This window comes from Oryctolagus cuniculus, chromosome 17 (genome assembly GCF_964237555.1).
Source record: "Oryctolagus cuniculus chromosome 17, mOryCun1.1, whole genome shotgun sequence".
Lineage (NCBI taxonomy): Eukaryota > Metazoa > Chordata > Mammalia > Lagomorpha > Leporidae > Oryctolagus > Oryctolagus cuniculus.
In genome coordinates, this window is record NC_091448.1 from 35,303,412 (window position 1) to 35,316,680 (window position 13,269).

The 13,269-nt window shown below is 45.3% G+C and overlaps 1 protein-coding gene across 9 annotated transcripts in view; it reads left to right on the top strand.

Moving 5' to 3' along the window:
- RPS6KB1 (ribosomal protein S6 kinase B1) overlaps nt 1-13,269 on the top strand; it is a 222,813-nt gene that overhangs the window by 123,407 nt on the left and 86,137 nt on the right. For 2 of the 9 annotated variants that reach the window (XM_070059935.1, XM_070059934.1), the window contains exon 16: nt 1,792-2,048. The exons of 4 other annotated variants lie outside the window; for them this stretch is intronic. In XM_070059935.1, the coding sequence (XP_069916036.1) occupies nt 1,792-1,993 (202 nt within the window). In that variant the 3' untranslated portion in view covers nt 1,994-2,048. Of the gene's footprint in view, nt 1-1,791; nt 2,049-3,606; nt 3,750-4,161; nt 4,261-11,002; nt 11,109-13,269 lie in introns of those variants that run through there. 3 more of the 9 variants (XM_070059927.1, XM_070059930.1, XM_070059926.1) reach the window with 3 other exon arrangements.

A 13,269-nucleotide genomic window follows, 5' to 3' on the forward strand; every position in this document is an offset into this window, starting at 1 on the left:
CCTGCCTTTGGATCAGCATGGTGCGCTGGGCGCGGTGGCCATTGGAGGGTGAACCAATGGCAAAAGGAAGATCTGTGTCTTTTAACTGAAGAGTTGAAGCCATTTAAATTCAAGATGACTATTGATAAGTAATGACTTTGCCCTGCCATTTTTTTGATAAATATTCCTATTGTTTAGTTTGGATTTCCTTTATACTTTTATTGGGAGATTTTCTGCCTTTACCTTCTTTCATAGTGATGACCATGTTTCTGTGTGCAGCACATCCTTCAGCATCTTTTGCAAAGCTGGATGGATGGTGACAAATTCTTTGAATTTCTGTTTACTATGGAAGATCTTTATTTCACCTTCCCTCACAAATGAGCTTTGTGGGGTACAGTATTGGTTGATAGGTTTTTTTTTCTCTTCAGATTTGGACTATATCTTGCCATTCTCTCCTAGCCTGTAGGGTTTCTAATGAGAAATCCATTGTGATTCTAACTGGAGATCCTTTTAAAGTAATCTGGCATTTCTCTTATGCACATTTTAGAATCTTTTCTTTATGTTTTACTGTGGAGAGTTTTATTACAATGGGTTGTGGTGAAGATCTTTTCTGGTCATGTCTATTAGGAGTTTTGTGTGCTTCCTGTACTTGGATGTCCCTTTCTCCAAATTAGGGAAGTTTTCTGTTATTATTTCACTAACAAGGCCTTCTAATCCTTTCTCTCTTTGCATGGCTTCAGGAATTCCTGGAACCATATGTTTGGTCATTTGATAGTATTCTGCAGATTCCCAACAGTGTTTTTTAGTTATCTAATTTCCTCTTTTTGTTCTTAAAAAAGAATTTGCTTTATTTTTTTAAAAAGATTTGTTTATTTATTTGAAAGTCAGAGTTACATAGATAGAGAAGGAGAGGCACAGAGAGAGAGAGAGAGAGAGAGAGAGAGAGAGAGGCCCTCCATTCACTGTTTCACTCCCCAAATGGCCACAATGGCCAGATCTGGGCTGATCCAAATCCAGGAGCCAGGAGCTTCTTCCAGGTCTCCTACACAGGTGCAGGGACCCAAAGACTTGAGCCATCTTCTACTGTTTTTCCAGGTCATAGCAGGGAGCTGGATGGGAAGTAGAGCAGCTGGGACTCGAACCAGTGCCCATATGGGATGCCAGCACTGCAGATGGTGGCTTTACCTGCTACACCACAGTGCTGGCCCCTCTTGTTTCTTGTCTGTATAATTTCCTGCAATTTGTATTTTATGTCAGATATTCTTTCTTTTGCTTCACCATTTCTGTTTTTAAGGCTTCCCACTGCATTTTTATTTGTTCTATTGAATTCTTCATTTGCAAGGTTTCATTTTAATTTCTCCTTAAGATCTCAATTTCGTGGAAAAAATTTTCTTTCATGTCATTTACAAATTCCATTTGTTCGTGCTTCTGATTACTTCTGTGTAATCTTAGGATCAATTTTTTGAACTCCATTTCTTGCATTTCTTCCAACTTTTCATCTTCATGATCTAGTATTCAATTGTATTCTTCTGGGAGTATCATGTTGTGTTCCTTATTCTTTTTTCTTGAATTGGTGCATTTATTATTTGGCATTTGTGGAGATGCTCCTTGGCTTCCTTTTTTCTTTTCTTTTGTTTTTTGCTATGGTGGCTTTTATCTTCGTGGAATAGTGGAGTGTCTGCTTTCAGGAAATACCTAGAGGTGTGTGGTGGGTATGGCCAGGGAGCTCTGTTCAGTGCTATAGGGTGAAGGGAATGTTAAGATGACACCCAGGTTTGGCATGGTAAATCTCTTCTTCTTTTTTTTAATTAGAGAGGAGGTTTTCTTCTGTTGGCATAGACTCGGCTCACTTCCTCTACTCAAAGGACACCAGTGCCTGGGCGCTAGCCCCACTGTGTATGATACTCATCTGCGCTTCCACAAGGACCACACAAAGGATCTGTGCAGTCTTCAGTGTAAGCAGATTCCCGAGCCACGTGCCCCACCAAGGAACCAGGGAGACCTGAGCATGTGAGCTGCCTACGGTGACTTCCTGAAGTCCCAGCCACACCAGCCTCAGTGTTTTCACAGTCTTGGCACACAAGTCTCCCACAGTCACGAGCATCCAGGCCCGGTCAGTTCTCCCTGCCAGATTTGGGAGCCTCTGCTAGGCTGGTTGCTGGATGCAGATGTGAGCTGTACAGCTGTTACATCGGACCAAAATGGCATAGCAGGTAAAGCCACCACCTGCAGTGCCGGCATCCCATATGAATGCCAGTTCTAGTCCAGCTGCTCCACTTCTGATCCAGCTCTCTTCTATGGCCTGGGAAAGCAGTAGAAGATGGCCCAAGTGCTTGGGCCCCTGCACCTGCATGGGAAACACAGAAGCTCTTGGCTCCAGATCGGCACAGCTCTGGCCGTTGTGGCCATCTGGGGAGTGAACCAGTGGATGGATGATTCTCTCTCTCTCTCTCTCTGTAACTCTGTTTTTCAAATAAATAAATCTTTAAAAGGTTAATTTCACAGACGCAAATAGAGAGAGCTAACTGGCATATACTGTTACTCCTAATATACTTCAGAACCAGGACCTGGGAGCTCAGTGCACGTCTCATACGTGGGTAGAAGGAACCCAGTTAATTCAATGCATGTCTTGTACATGGGTGGAATTAATTAGTTAATTGTGTATTCACTCCTGCCTCCCAGGGTCTGCACTGGCAGGCAACTGGATCAGGCACCAGGGTTGAGAATCAAGCTCAAGTACTCTGATATGGAATGCAGGCACTCTGACCATTAAGCTAAACACTTGCTCCAGGACTCTCAGTTTTTCAGTGGACATGGAGCCACCCAGAATAAACTAAATCTCCCATTCTTCCCACCACTAGGTGTAGCCCTGTGACTGAGTTTTGGCCAGTGGGCTCTAAGTGAATGTGTCCTTTGACTAAGAAATCTCCTTAAGAGGAAGTGTGCACCCTTGTACGTCCTTTGCTTCTTCCTGTTGGCAGGGTTGCCAGTGTGCTGGCTGGAGTCCCAGCAGCCAACCTGGGCTACCAGGTGTCTTTGGAATAGAGAGGAAGTTGAGCAAAAAACAAGGAGTGTGAGGTTCCTAACACTGGGTTGACTGCCTGAGGATTTCGGGGACATAAGCAAGAAATAAGCTTCATTATTGTTTAAGATGCTATCATTTTGGATTTTTCTTTTTTTAAGATTTATTTGTTAATTTGACCTAGTTAGGGGGGTGGGGAGTAGAGTGCAAATGGTATCTTTCATCTGCTGTCTGCCTTCCCAGATGGCCACAAGGGTTGGGCCAGGCCAAAGCCAGGAGCCAGGAGCTTCCTCCAGGTCTCCTCATCTAGGTCTCCCATGTGGGTGCAGGGGCCCATGCACTTGGGCCATCTTCTACTTTTTCCCAGGCCATTAGCAGGGAGGGACTGAAAGTGGAGCAGCAAGGACACGAACAAACTCCCACATGGGATGCCAGCATCACAGGTAGTTAAAGTGAACTTAATCCTAGTTTATAGAATTCCTCTCCTCTTCATTATTTTTACTGTTGTGTTATAAATGCCCTTTCCTCTTTTATGATAATATTAAATTTTAAGAGAAAAATATTCAATTAATGGATTTGATGAGATATTTAAAATTTTATTTAAGAGAAAGACCCCATCAACTGGCTCACTCTAAGAATGCCTGTGGCCCTGGCTGGAGTCAAGAGCTAGGAATGCCAAAAATTCAATCCAGATCTCCTGTATGGGTGGCAAGAACCCATCCCTTGCACCATCATTGCTGTCCACAAGGTATGCATTAGCAGGAAGCTAGAGTTGTGAGTGGAGCAGACACTCAAATATGGGACACAACATTCCTAAATGGTATCTTAACTGCTAGGCTGAACACCTGCCCCGATCAGATATTTTGAATCTAAACTCTAGATTATTCGTTAAAGCAATTATATATTATACAGACAACATTAAGATAGCAACAACAGAACTGAAATAAAGGAAACCACCCTCCCACGGCCCCACCAACTCACAAATCAGCTGTTCCTCTAGTTTTCTTTTCCAGCTTTCCAGATTTAATCACAGTTTTGTTCTGTGCTTTTTCTATTTATCATCAGCATTTCCATAAGCTAAGCGCTTATAATTTTAAGTAGCTGTATTTCATTAAGTATATAATAATTGACTTATTCTTTCCTCAATTTCTGTTTATTAGACAATAAATTCTCAGGAGTGGGATTACTGAATCCAAGGACTTGACCATTTTAATGATTATTGAAATGTATTGTCAAATTGTGCTGAAAACAGGTACAGAATTTCTGCAAAGTAAAATTCATTTCTGTGTAACATAGAGAACTAATATTACTACTCTGAACTCCAGACTGAATTCAAATAAATGAAGGGGACAGAACTGAAATTCGATAAAGGTTGGAGTAATGATGTTCAGATAGGCACAGCCCATGGTCAGGGACAATAGTTGGAGTGAACTTTGTGTAATGAGTGGTGTTAAGAGTAGATTCATGGGGCTGGCACTGTGGCATAGCAGGTAAAGCAGCACTTTCAATGCTGGCATCCCATATGGGTACCAGTTCAGGTTCTGGCTGCTGCACTTTTGATCCAGCTCCTTCCTAGTGTGCCTGGGAAAGCAGTGGAGGATGGTCCAAGTGCTTGGGCCCCTGCACTCCCATAGGAGACCCAGAAGAAGCTCCTGGCTCCTGGCTGTGGCCTGGCTCAGCCCTTGCTGTCACGGCCATCTGGGGAGTGAACCAGCTGATGGAAGATCTCTCTGTCTCCCTCACTCTGTATTTCCCTCCCTCTCTGCAACTCTGCCTTTTTGTTTTTTAAAGATAGATTCATATACTGGATCGGATTGTAGAATGCCAGTTTGAGGAACTGGGACTTTATTCTGTGGGTAGTGAGGAGGTGAAGAAGCTGGTGAAGGCAGACAAAATAACCGTGATATGTTACAACCATGTGTACATGAATTGGGGGAGGGTGGGTGGTGAGGAGAGAGAAATAAGGAGTCCTTTTTGAAGCTGTCACCGTATTCCAGAGATGAAAAGAAAAGAGATGACACAGGAAATTGAACAAAAAGCTTCTGGGTTAATGGTTGCCGAGAAGTAGGCTTAATATGCCCTCTCTCTATCTCTCTTTGTTTTTTTATTTTAAGGTAAAGGGTTTATTAGGGGAAACCCAACTTACTGGGAAGGGGCAAAGAAGGAAAAAGAGAGAGGAAAGCATGAGAGAGAGAGAGAGATCAGGAGATGAAGAGAAAGAGAGCCATGTGTTCAGGAACTGGTCTTCTTGAAACTTTGCCAGGGGATGGGCAGGGAAGTAGGAGCAGCGAATCCCATTAGATGGGGGTGGAGTTGACACTGGTGGTTGGACCATGTGGTCACCTGGCTTCCAGCAATGGGGGTGGGGGCTAGAGCCTAGAATGGTGTCCCGCATGTAGAACGCGCCATAGATAAGACTGTGCCATTTTAATAACATTCTCCCCTTTTGTTCTTTATAAAGCAAGAGTTGTATGGGATGACATTAGTCCCAAAAGTCCAGGAGGGGTGGAGGGATGATGATCTGTCTTTAGAGCTACTTCCTGCTGACATGGGGCAATGAGGTACTCTCTGCTGGCATGGGGTGATGTCTCAAGCCACTGTCTCCTGAGTGGGGAGCTGAGTATATCCCTGTAGCAGCATTTGGTTGACTGCCTGGTTGCTGAAGGCCTTGGCTTGTTCCATTATAAACTCCTGCAAACACTTAAACATGGTTGTATAAGACAGGGTGAAAATAGCAATGATCCTAAGAGTGGCATTAACCAAGTAATGAGAGGATTTTACAGAGGAGAGGAAATGAGGAGGGTCTCTGGAACCTTGTAAAGACTGATGGATGTGGTTTAAAGCTGATCTCAACCAAGACTGGGAGAAAGGCCACTCATCTTTTGCAGGTAGAGAAGTTTGTAGAGAAATTCTGAACAATCATACAATATTAAGTTGGGGAGGGGACCATCAATGCACACATGTTGGGAGTAGAGCCATTGGTGTAAGAGTAGAGGCTATGATTACAAAGGAATGAGGTCCCAGAAGGGCTAGACAGGGTCTAGAACAAAGGACAGAGTCATTATTGGAGAACCTAAGAGAGCTGCGGTCTAAACTATGACTAAGTTTTCTGATTGAGAGGCAAATAGAAACTGACAGAAGGCCGGCACCGTGACTCACTTGGTTAATCCTCTGCCTGCAGCGCCGGCACCCCATATGGGCGCCAGGTTCTAGTCCCGGCTGCTCCTCTTCCAGTCCAGCTCTCTGCGTGGCCTGGGAGGGCAGTGGAGGATGGCCCAAGTGCTTGGGCCCCTGCACCTGCATGGGAGACCAGGAGGAGGCACCTGGCTCCTGGCTTTGGATCGGCGTAGCTCTGGCCGTAGTGGCCATTTGAGGGTGAGCCAACGGAAGGAAGACCTTCTGTCTCTCTCTTTATCTGTCAAATTAAAAAAAAAAAAAAACAAAACTGACAGAAGGGACGTGATAACAATCAGGTGGGCTTTAAGGCCTTGTCAGTTATGAAGCCCAGACCTGTCTCTTCACATGGGGTATGAACCTCCTTGGGGAAGGCACCCAGTTGATTTCCATCACCTAGCTGGCCTGGGAGGAGAGCTGGCCAGGTAAAGGCAGGTGGCATCTTCTGCCTGCAAAGTTACTGACCCTACTTGGCCAACTCCTCAGCAGCAGTGGTCACTTTGGAAGCTGGGCCAAGTGTGAAGAGCTTTTCAGCTTAGAGCCACCGAGATCTGTGGCTCTGACCTGGGCGTCCTTCGACTCCAGGGCAGTTCCATTTCCAGTGATCCAACTCATGGCAGGCAGAGCTGCCAGGCTCTTCATAAGCTGACTTCTACTGAAGCCCTAGATTTCCACATGGAAAACCAATGCAGTGGACTGGCCTTTTGGGTCTCCTTGAGGGCAGATCACTGTACAGAGCAGCCTTTATTAGGCCTGCCACCTCTCTTCACATTGCTTCTGATGCCTAGCTTTCTTTACCTCCTGGCTTTTGTTAAAGCAGGCCAGAGGATGCAAGTCAAGGGGGTGCTCAAGTCCCATCTCTAATCTTTGGTGGCCTAAACTAGAAGTCTGTAGTAACAGGCTTGTTCTGATTGTGTGTTTTGCTGAGGTAGACAGTGCCCATGAGGAAAACTATGTCCTCACTTTAAAAACTTTCTCTCCCTTTGTTTGATCTGAAAAGGAGATTTTGCCTGTTTACTGTGTCCATGGCAAAGTAAATCTAGCTGTGAAATTATAATTTAGCTCTCATTTTGATATGCCCTCTCTTAACTTCTTGAGAAAATGCCCAAAGAAACAAAAACTTGTTGTGAAGATAGACAAAAAGGAAGAAATTGTAATCACAGAACATTAAAACTATAGTAGTGGGGCCAGTGCTGTGGCGCAGCAGGTTGAAGCCCTGGCCTGAAGCACCAGCATCCCATATGGGTGCTGGTTTGAGTTCCAGCTCTCTGATGTGGCCTGGGAAAGCAGTAGAAGGTGGCCCAAGTCCTTGGGCCTCTATACCCACGTGGGAGACTTGGAAGAAGCTCCTGGCCCCTGGCTTCAGATCAACTCAGCTGTGGCCATTGTGGCCATCTGGGGAGTGAACTAGCAGATCGAAGACCTCTCTCTCTCTCTGTGTAACTCTTTCAAATAAATAAAATAAATCTTTATTATATATATATCTATATAGTATATATAGTATAACATTCTATATTATATATTATATATATTCTAGTATATATAGTATAACATTCTTAGCCATTTAGTTTCACAAAGTTGTAAAAGACTTCAAGATACTTTTCTTGGGGCCAGTGTTGTGGCATCGCAGGTAAAGCCATGGCTTGCAATGCTGGCATCCCATATGGACACAGGTTCAAGTTCTTGTTGCTCTGCTTCTGATCCAGCTCTCTGTTGATGGCTGGGAAAAGCATCAGAGAATGGCCCAAGTGCTTTGGCTCCTGCCACCCATGTGAGAGACCTGGAAGAAGCTCCTGGCTTCATCCTGGTCCAGCCCTGAGCATTGTGGCCATTTGGGGAGTGAATGAATGGACGGAAGATTTTGTTCCTCTCCCCCTTCCTCTCTCCCTGTAACTCTGCCTTTCAAATAAATAAATAAATCTTTATTGTTTAAAAAATATTTAGCTGCCAGAGTCTCTGCTCTGGCTTCCCTGGTCATGGCTGCCTCCACCGGGGACTAAGGGATGGGTTCCCCTGCTGATTCCTTCCCTCTTCCACCCGGGTTACACACTGGCCAGGGCTTGCTGGTGCTCTCTCAGTGTCTCCAGCCAGGCAGCTTTGAGGATAAGAGAGCACCTCAGAGCTGAGCCCGGCTCCCCCAGCTCCTGGCGTCTTCCCACCCAGGATCACCATGTTAGCCGCTGGTAGCCTGCCTCCAGGGGAACAAGCTGCAAAGCCTCTATGAAGCCAGAAACGCTTTTCTAAAAGGGCCAGCATCTCTAGCAGAGTAAATGCTGTCTTTAAGCCAAAATCCAATATTTAAGCCAAAAACAAGATTTCAGAACTGCATTGTATAGTGTATTTTTATCCCAGTTCACTGAGAAGAGAACAAAAGGAGATGATGGACTTAGGGTTAGAGTTGACAAAGGAAAGAACCTTCTCAAAATACAGATTATACATTGAAGCAAGTTAGCACAGACTGCTGGCCTTGGGGGTATTTAACGATAGAATAGACAGTCATTCTTTTTGAATGATTTGGCTGTAGATCTGCTTGGAATCAAGAACGGAAATAACTGTTCTGAGGTTCCCTCTGGTTTGTGTCATTTCTGATCTCTGACAACTCATGCCCCTTTGCCCACTGTCTGTATCCCAGGTCCTTGTAGAGTGGCAGAGACATAGAAGTTCATGGCAGGGTGGAGGGAGGTGGTGACGCTGAGAATTCCTGCACCACAGGGATTGGGAAGGAACCACTGCAGTGCTCTGGGAGCCTACGAGCTGAGCAGGTGACGAAAGCAGGCAGCACGGTCCAGTCCTTCAGATATTTCTGGCATCTGATGAATCAAGCAATCCATTCTTGAACAGACCTCAAAGCAATACAGGAAAGCTGTGATTCCAATCTGAAGATGCTACTGATCAGAGACAATGAAGACGTTTTCTTTTTTTAAAAAATATTATTTGTTATATTTGAAAGGCACAGGGGGAGAGAGAGATCCCATCCCCTGGTTTACTCCCCAAATATACAACCCGGGGCTGGGCCACGCCGAAGCCAGGGGTCTAGAAGTCCATCCGGGTGATGGGGCTCCAAACACTTGAGCAGTCAGCTGCTGCCCTTCAGGGCGTTAGCTGGAAGCAGAGCTGGGACTTGAACCCAGGCACTCTGATATTAGATGCGGATGTCCCCAACCATCTTCACAGCTGCACCAAATGCCCGCCCCAAGATGTTCTTCTCTTCACACTCCTTCCTGGCTTCCAGCTCTTATTCAGTCTAATAAATATAACACGAAAGAAAATGATTTGTGATTTGTGGGATGTGTTAGAACCTATTGGAGTCTCTATGGGATATATGTAACTACCATAAATCTCATGATGCAAATCAACTTTGCAAGATACCTACCTTTCTCAGTTTTTCTACAACTTGATTTTTTCTCTGAGGGTCATTCTGCCAAGTGGCAGATGCCAGATCTTAGTTTCCTCTGGGACGTGGGGCCTTGCACAGTGCCACAGCATCAGGGGAGAGCCAGTAGGGCGTTGTCCTTGTCAGGGCGTGCCTGCTGTGTCTGGCAGAATGTCCTATGTCCTGAGTCCCTCTCCTGTTCCGAGTCCAGATGGTTGTTTCCTTGTCCCTCCTCCTACCCGCGGGGACTCCCTTGACACTCTGTGTCCTGACTTCTGTCCATCATCATTCCTGGACTGCAGAAAACAAGGTGGGCGCCAAAGCCACAGCTCTGTGTTACTCTCAGTGTCTGGGAAGCAGTCGCATTGAGGCTCAAGGGGATGCTTTGAGGCTGCCCCTGTCCCCTGCTGAGGCCCACAGCCCAGATGGTTTTTCTCTGCCCTCCTTGTGCAGGGAAAATAGGGCCTATGGCATCCGGAAAGCTTCCTGGCGCCATCATGGAGGAAGAGAAAGGGTCTTGGAACTCCTTCTTGGGAATCCGGTGGTGTCTAAGTCTTTGTCTTCCCTTCCTATTCTCTGTCTTCACCCTTCCAGTCCACATGAACGCTGTCTGGTCTCAGTGGTGGCACTAAGATCCTCAGGGCTGGGGCTTGGCATCCTCTGGAAGCTGTTTCTGCTGTAGCTACCCTTCCCCGAGGTCCCTGAGGTCTCACCCTCTGGCTTTACCTGGGGAGATCCAGGGGCTGTCAGGAATCGGAAGAGTATCTTTTGGTGTATCACAGTCTGGCACCACTGTAACACCTCAAAAGAACCTGAATTATGAGAGGCGACGAGAACTGGCAGATTTCAGAATCCGGTGAGAGGCAAAGCACCATTTCCCTTCTTCGAGGCAGCAAGAAGGTGCCCTGCTCTTCCATATACTTCACCCCAATTTTAGTTCTTACTGGGATCTCGGGCAGGTCACTGATACTGCAGGTGTTGATCAGTTGAGACCTACTTCCTCTGTGCCTGGAAAACCCTCTCCAGGGAGGAGGAGTCTGTTTCCCCCTCCAGGGTCTGGGCTGGAGCCTGAGACTCCTGAATCTTGGGAGGGGGCCTTTCAGTGGGTGCCTGATGCCTTCCCAGAGAGCCTTAGATTGAAAAACTGGGAAGAACAAGTGGAAATAAATGAATCTCCCCTACCTTGGAAATTAATTCTTTCAACAGATTGTGTTAGCACTTGAAATCGCTGCTTTAACTACTAAAAATGATTAAATTAGCAGCTCTGTATTTTGCCAAGATTTTTATAGGCTTTTTCCCCCTACTCAACAAATTAAAACCTGGCTTGCAGGGGACTGTAGTAGACTGGAGACATTTCTCCTCCTGTCGCTGGATGCTGGGGTAGCAAGCTTTTGACAGTTTTTAAAAAGAAAAACTTAATTCTTGATTACTACTCCTTCTGTGTCTTATACCAGGACTGCAGTATGGGCGTGTGGGAGGAAAACTGATGTAACACTGAAGAGTTTAATAAATATTTGTAAGATGGAGTTTTGAAATCCGCGCTTCCCAGAAGCCTATTATTATAAGAAATACAACTATTTCATTTCAAAGGTAATGCTAGATCTTTGATAGTATGCTAATGAATTGAATAAAAAATTTCATAATATAAATATCAGACATAATGCAAACTAAGAGATTTAAAACAACATTCTTAGCGTAGACGTCTGCCCTCGCAGTTAAGAAACAGGTTAGAGCACCTGCATCCCATCTCCCATAGCAAGTACCCGGGTCTGAATCCTGGCCCCACTAATACAGACCCTGGGAAGCAGATGTGTTGGCCCAAGTAGCTGGGTCCCTGCCACCCATGTGGGAGACCTGGGTAGAGTTCCCAGCTCCCAATTGCTGCAGGCATTTGGGGAATGAACCAGCAGATGGGGGCTCTGTCTGTCTCTCTGTCTCTCAAATAATAATTAAAATACATTTGAATTAAACTTATTTTATCATAAAATATAACTGCTAGCAGTCATAGTCACCATCCAAAAATATATTCTCCAAAATCTAGATAACATAAATAATGCAAAAGGGAGTACAGAATTATGAGGAAATATGTTGTATGATGTTCAAAATAATATTATAATCCTGGGGGCCAGTGCTGTGGCATAGTGGGTAAAGCTGCCGTCTTCAGTGCCATCATCCCATATGGGCACCAGGTTCAAGTTCTGGCTGCTCCACTTCTGATCCAGCTCTCTGCTGTGGCCAGAAAACAGTGGAAAATGGCCCAAGTCCTTGGGCCCCTGCACCCATGTGGGAGACCTGGAGGAAGTTCCAGGCTCCTGGCTTCAGTTAGGCCCAGCTCCAGCCATTGCAGCCATTTGAGGAGTGAACCAGCAGATGGGAAGACACCCCCTACCCTGTAACTCTACCTTTCAAGCAAATAAATAAATCTTTAGAAAGTAATAATAATATTATAATCCTGAATTACATTTCAAATGAAACATATTTTTACTAAGCCCTAAACTCATATCCACTTTCAAGGCATAGGGGATAGGCATTGGCCTAGGATAAAGATCCCAGACTAAGACATGCACATCCCATAACAGCCTATCCAAGATCAATTCCTGGCTCTGGGTTCCAACTTCTGCTGGTGCAGACCCTGGGCAGCAACAGGCAATTGCTCAAATATTTGAGTCCTTGCCATCCACATGGGAGAACTGGACTGTGTTCTCAAGTTCAACCCCACCCAGTCCTGGCCTTTGTGGGCGCTGAGGGAGCAAAGCAGCAGATGGGAATTCTCTCTGTTTCTGTCTCCCTGACTCTTGAATTAAAAAAAAAAAAAAAAAAAACTTTGGAAGTATATATTACTGAGTGTTATAATTGGAAGTGGAAATAGGACACAAAGGCATATATTTACTTACCATATATATATGTGTGTGTGTGGTCATAAGTGTTTTTAACAAACAGTGCATGAATAAAAGCCCCCCTCCCTTGCACCGAAGCATAATCAGTGGTTATCTTCTGGATGCTGTATAAAAACAAGATTAGAACATTTTAAAAACCTTTTATAATGACCAGATGAATGAAAAACACGACTTTTAAAAGGAAATACTTTTCTCCCTCATGCCATTTGCTTTGATTAAGTACAGTATTTTCTCCCTTCCTGCTCCTCTTGACTGTTCGGAGAGGTGGTGTGCACGGGAATGGAAGACTAGGAGGGAGCCGAGCTGCAGCAGCACGCTGCCCACGGTGCTCCTGGGAGGCAGGTGGCAGAACAAGGATCAAACACACTTTGGTCTTCAAAGTAACGAAGACACTGGATTGTCACAATTTCAGTTGAATGCCCCTCCCTCTGTGACTCGATTGCTTTGCCTTTGAACTGCCCACTGGAAAGAGCCTGGAGTGTAACTGCTCAGGCCTTTCTGCGGCTGCCAGCTGCTGCCCTTCACATTTGATCCCACGTCACGAGTTCAGTGCAGGAACGTCGTGGTGTAAAGTGGTAGGGACATCCAAGGTATCCAAGTGAAGCAAAGCAATGCAGCAGAAAGGCTGTGGAGCTGCCTGTTGGAGGCTGATCCTTCTGCAGAGAGTCTACGGATGAGGAAGGCACAGAAACCTAACAATTAGGACCAAATGGAGAGGACGTTTTGATCGGCTACTCGATCGAAAGCAATCGTCACATTTTGCTTGAGTATTTTATAGGTGCGTGATGCCTTCAAAATAACTCTTTGTCCTCTACTTTTTTTTT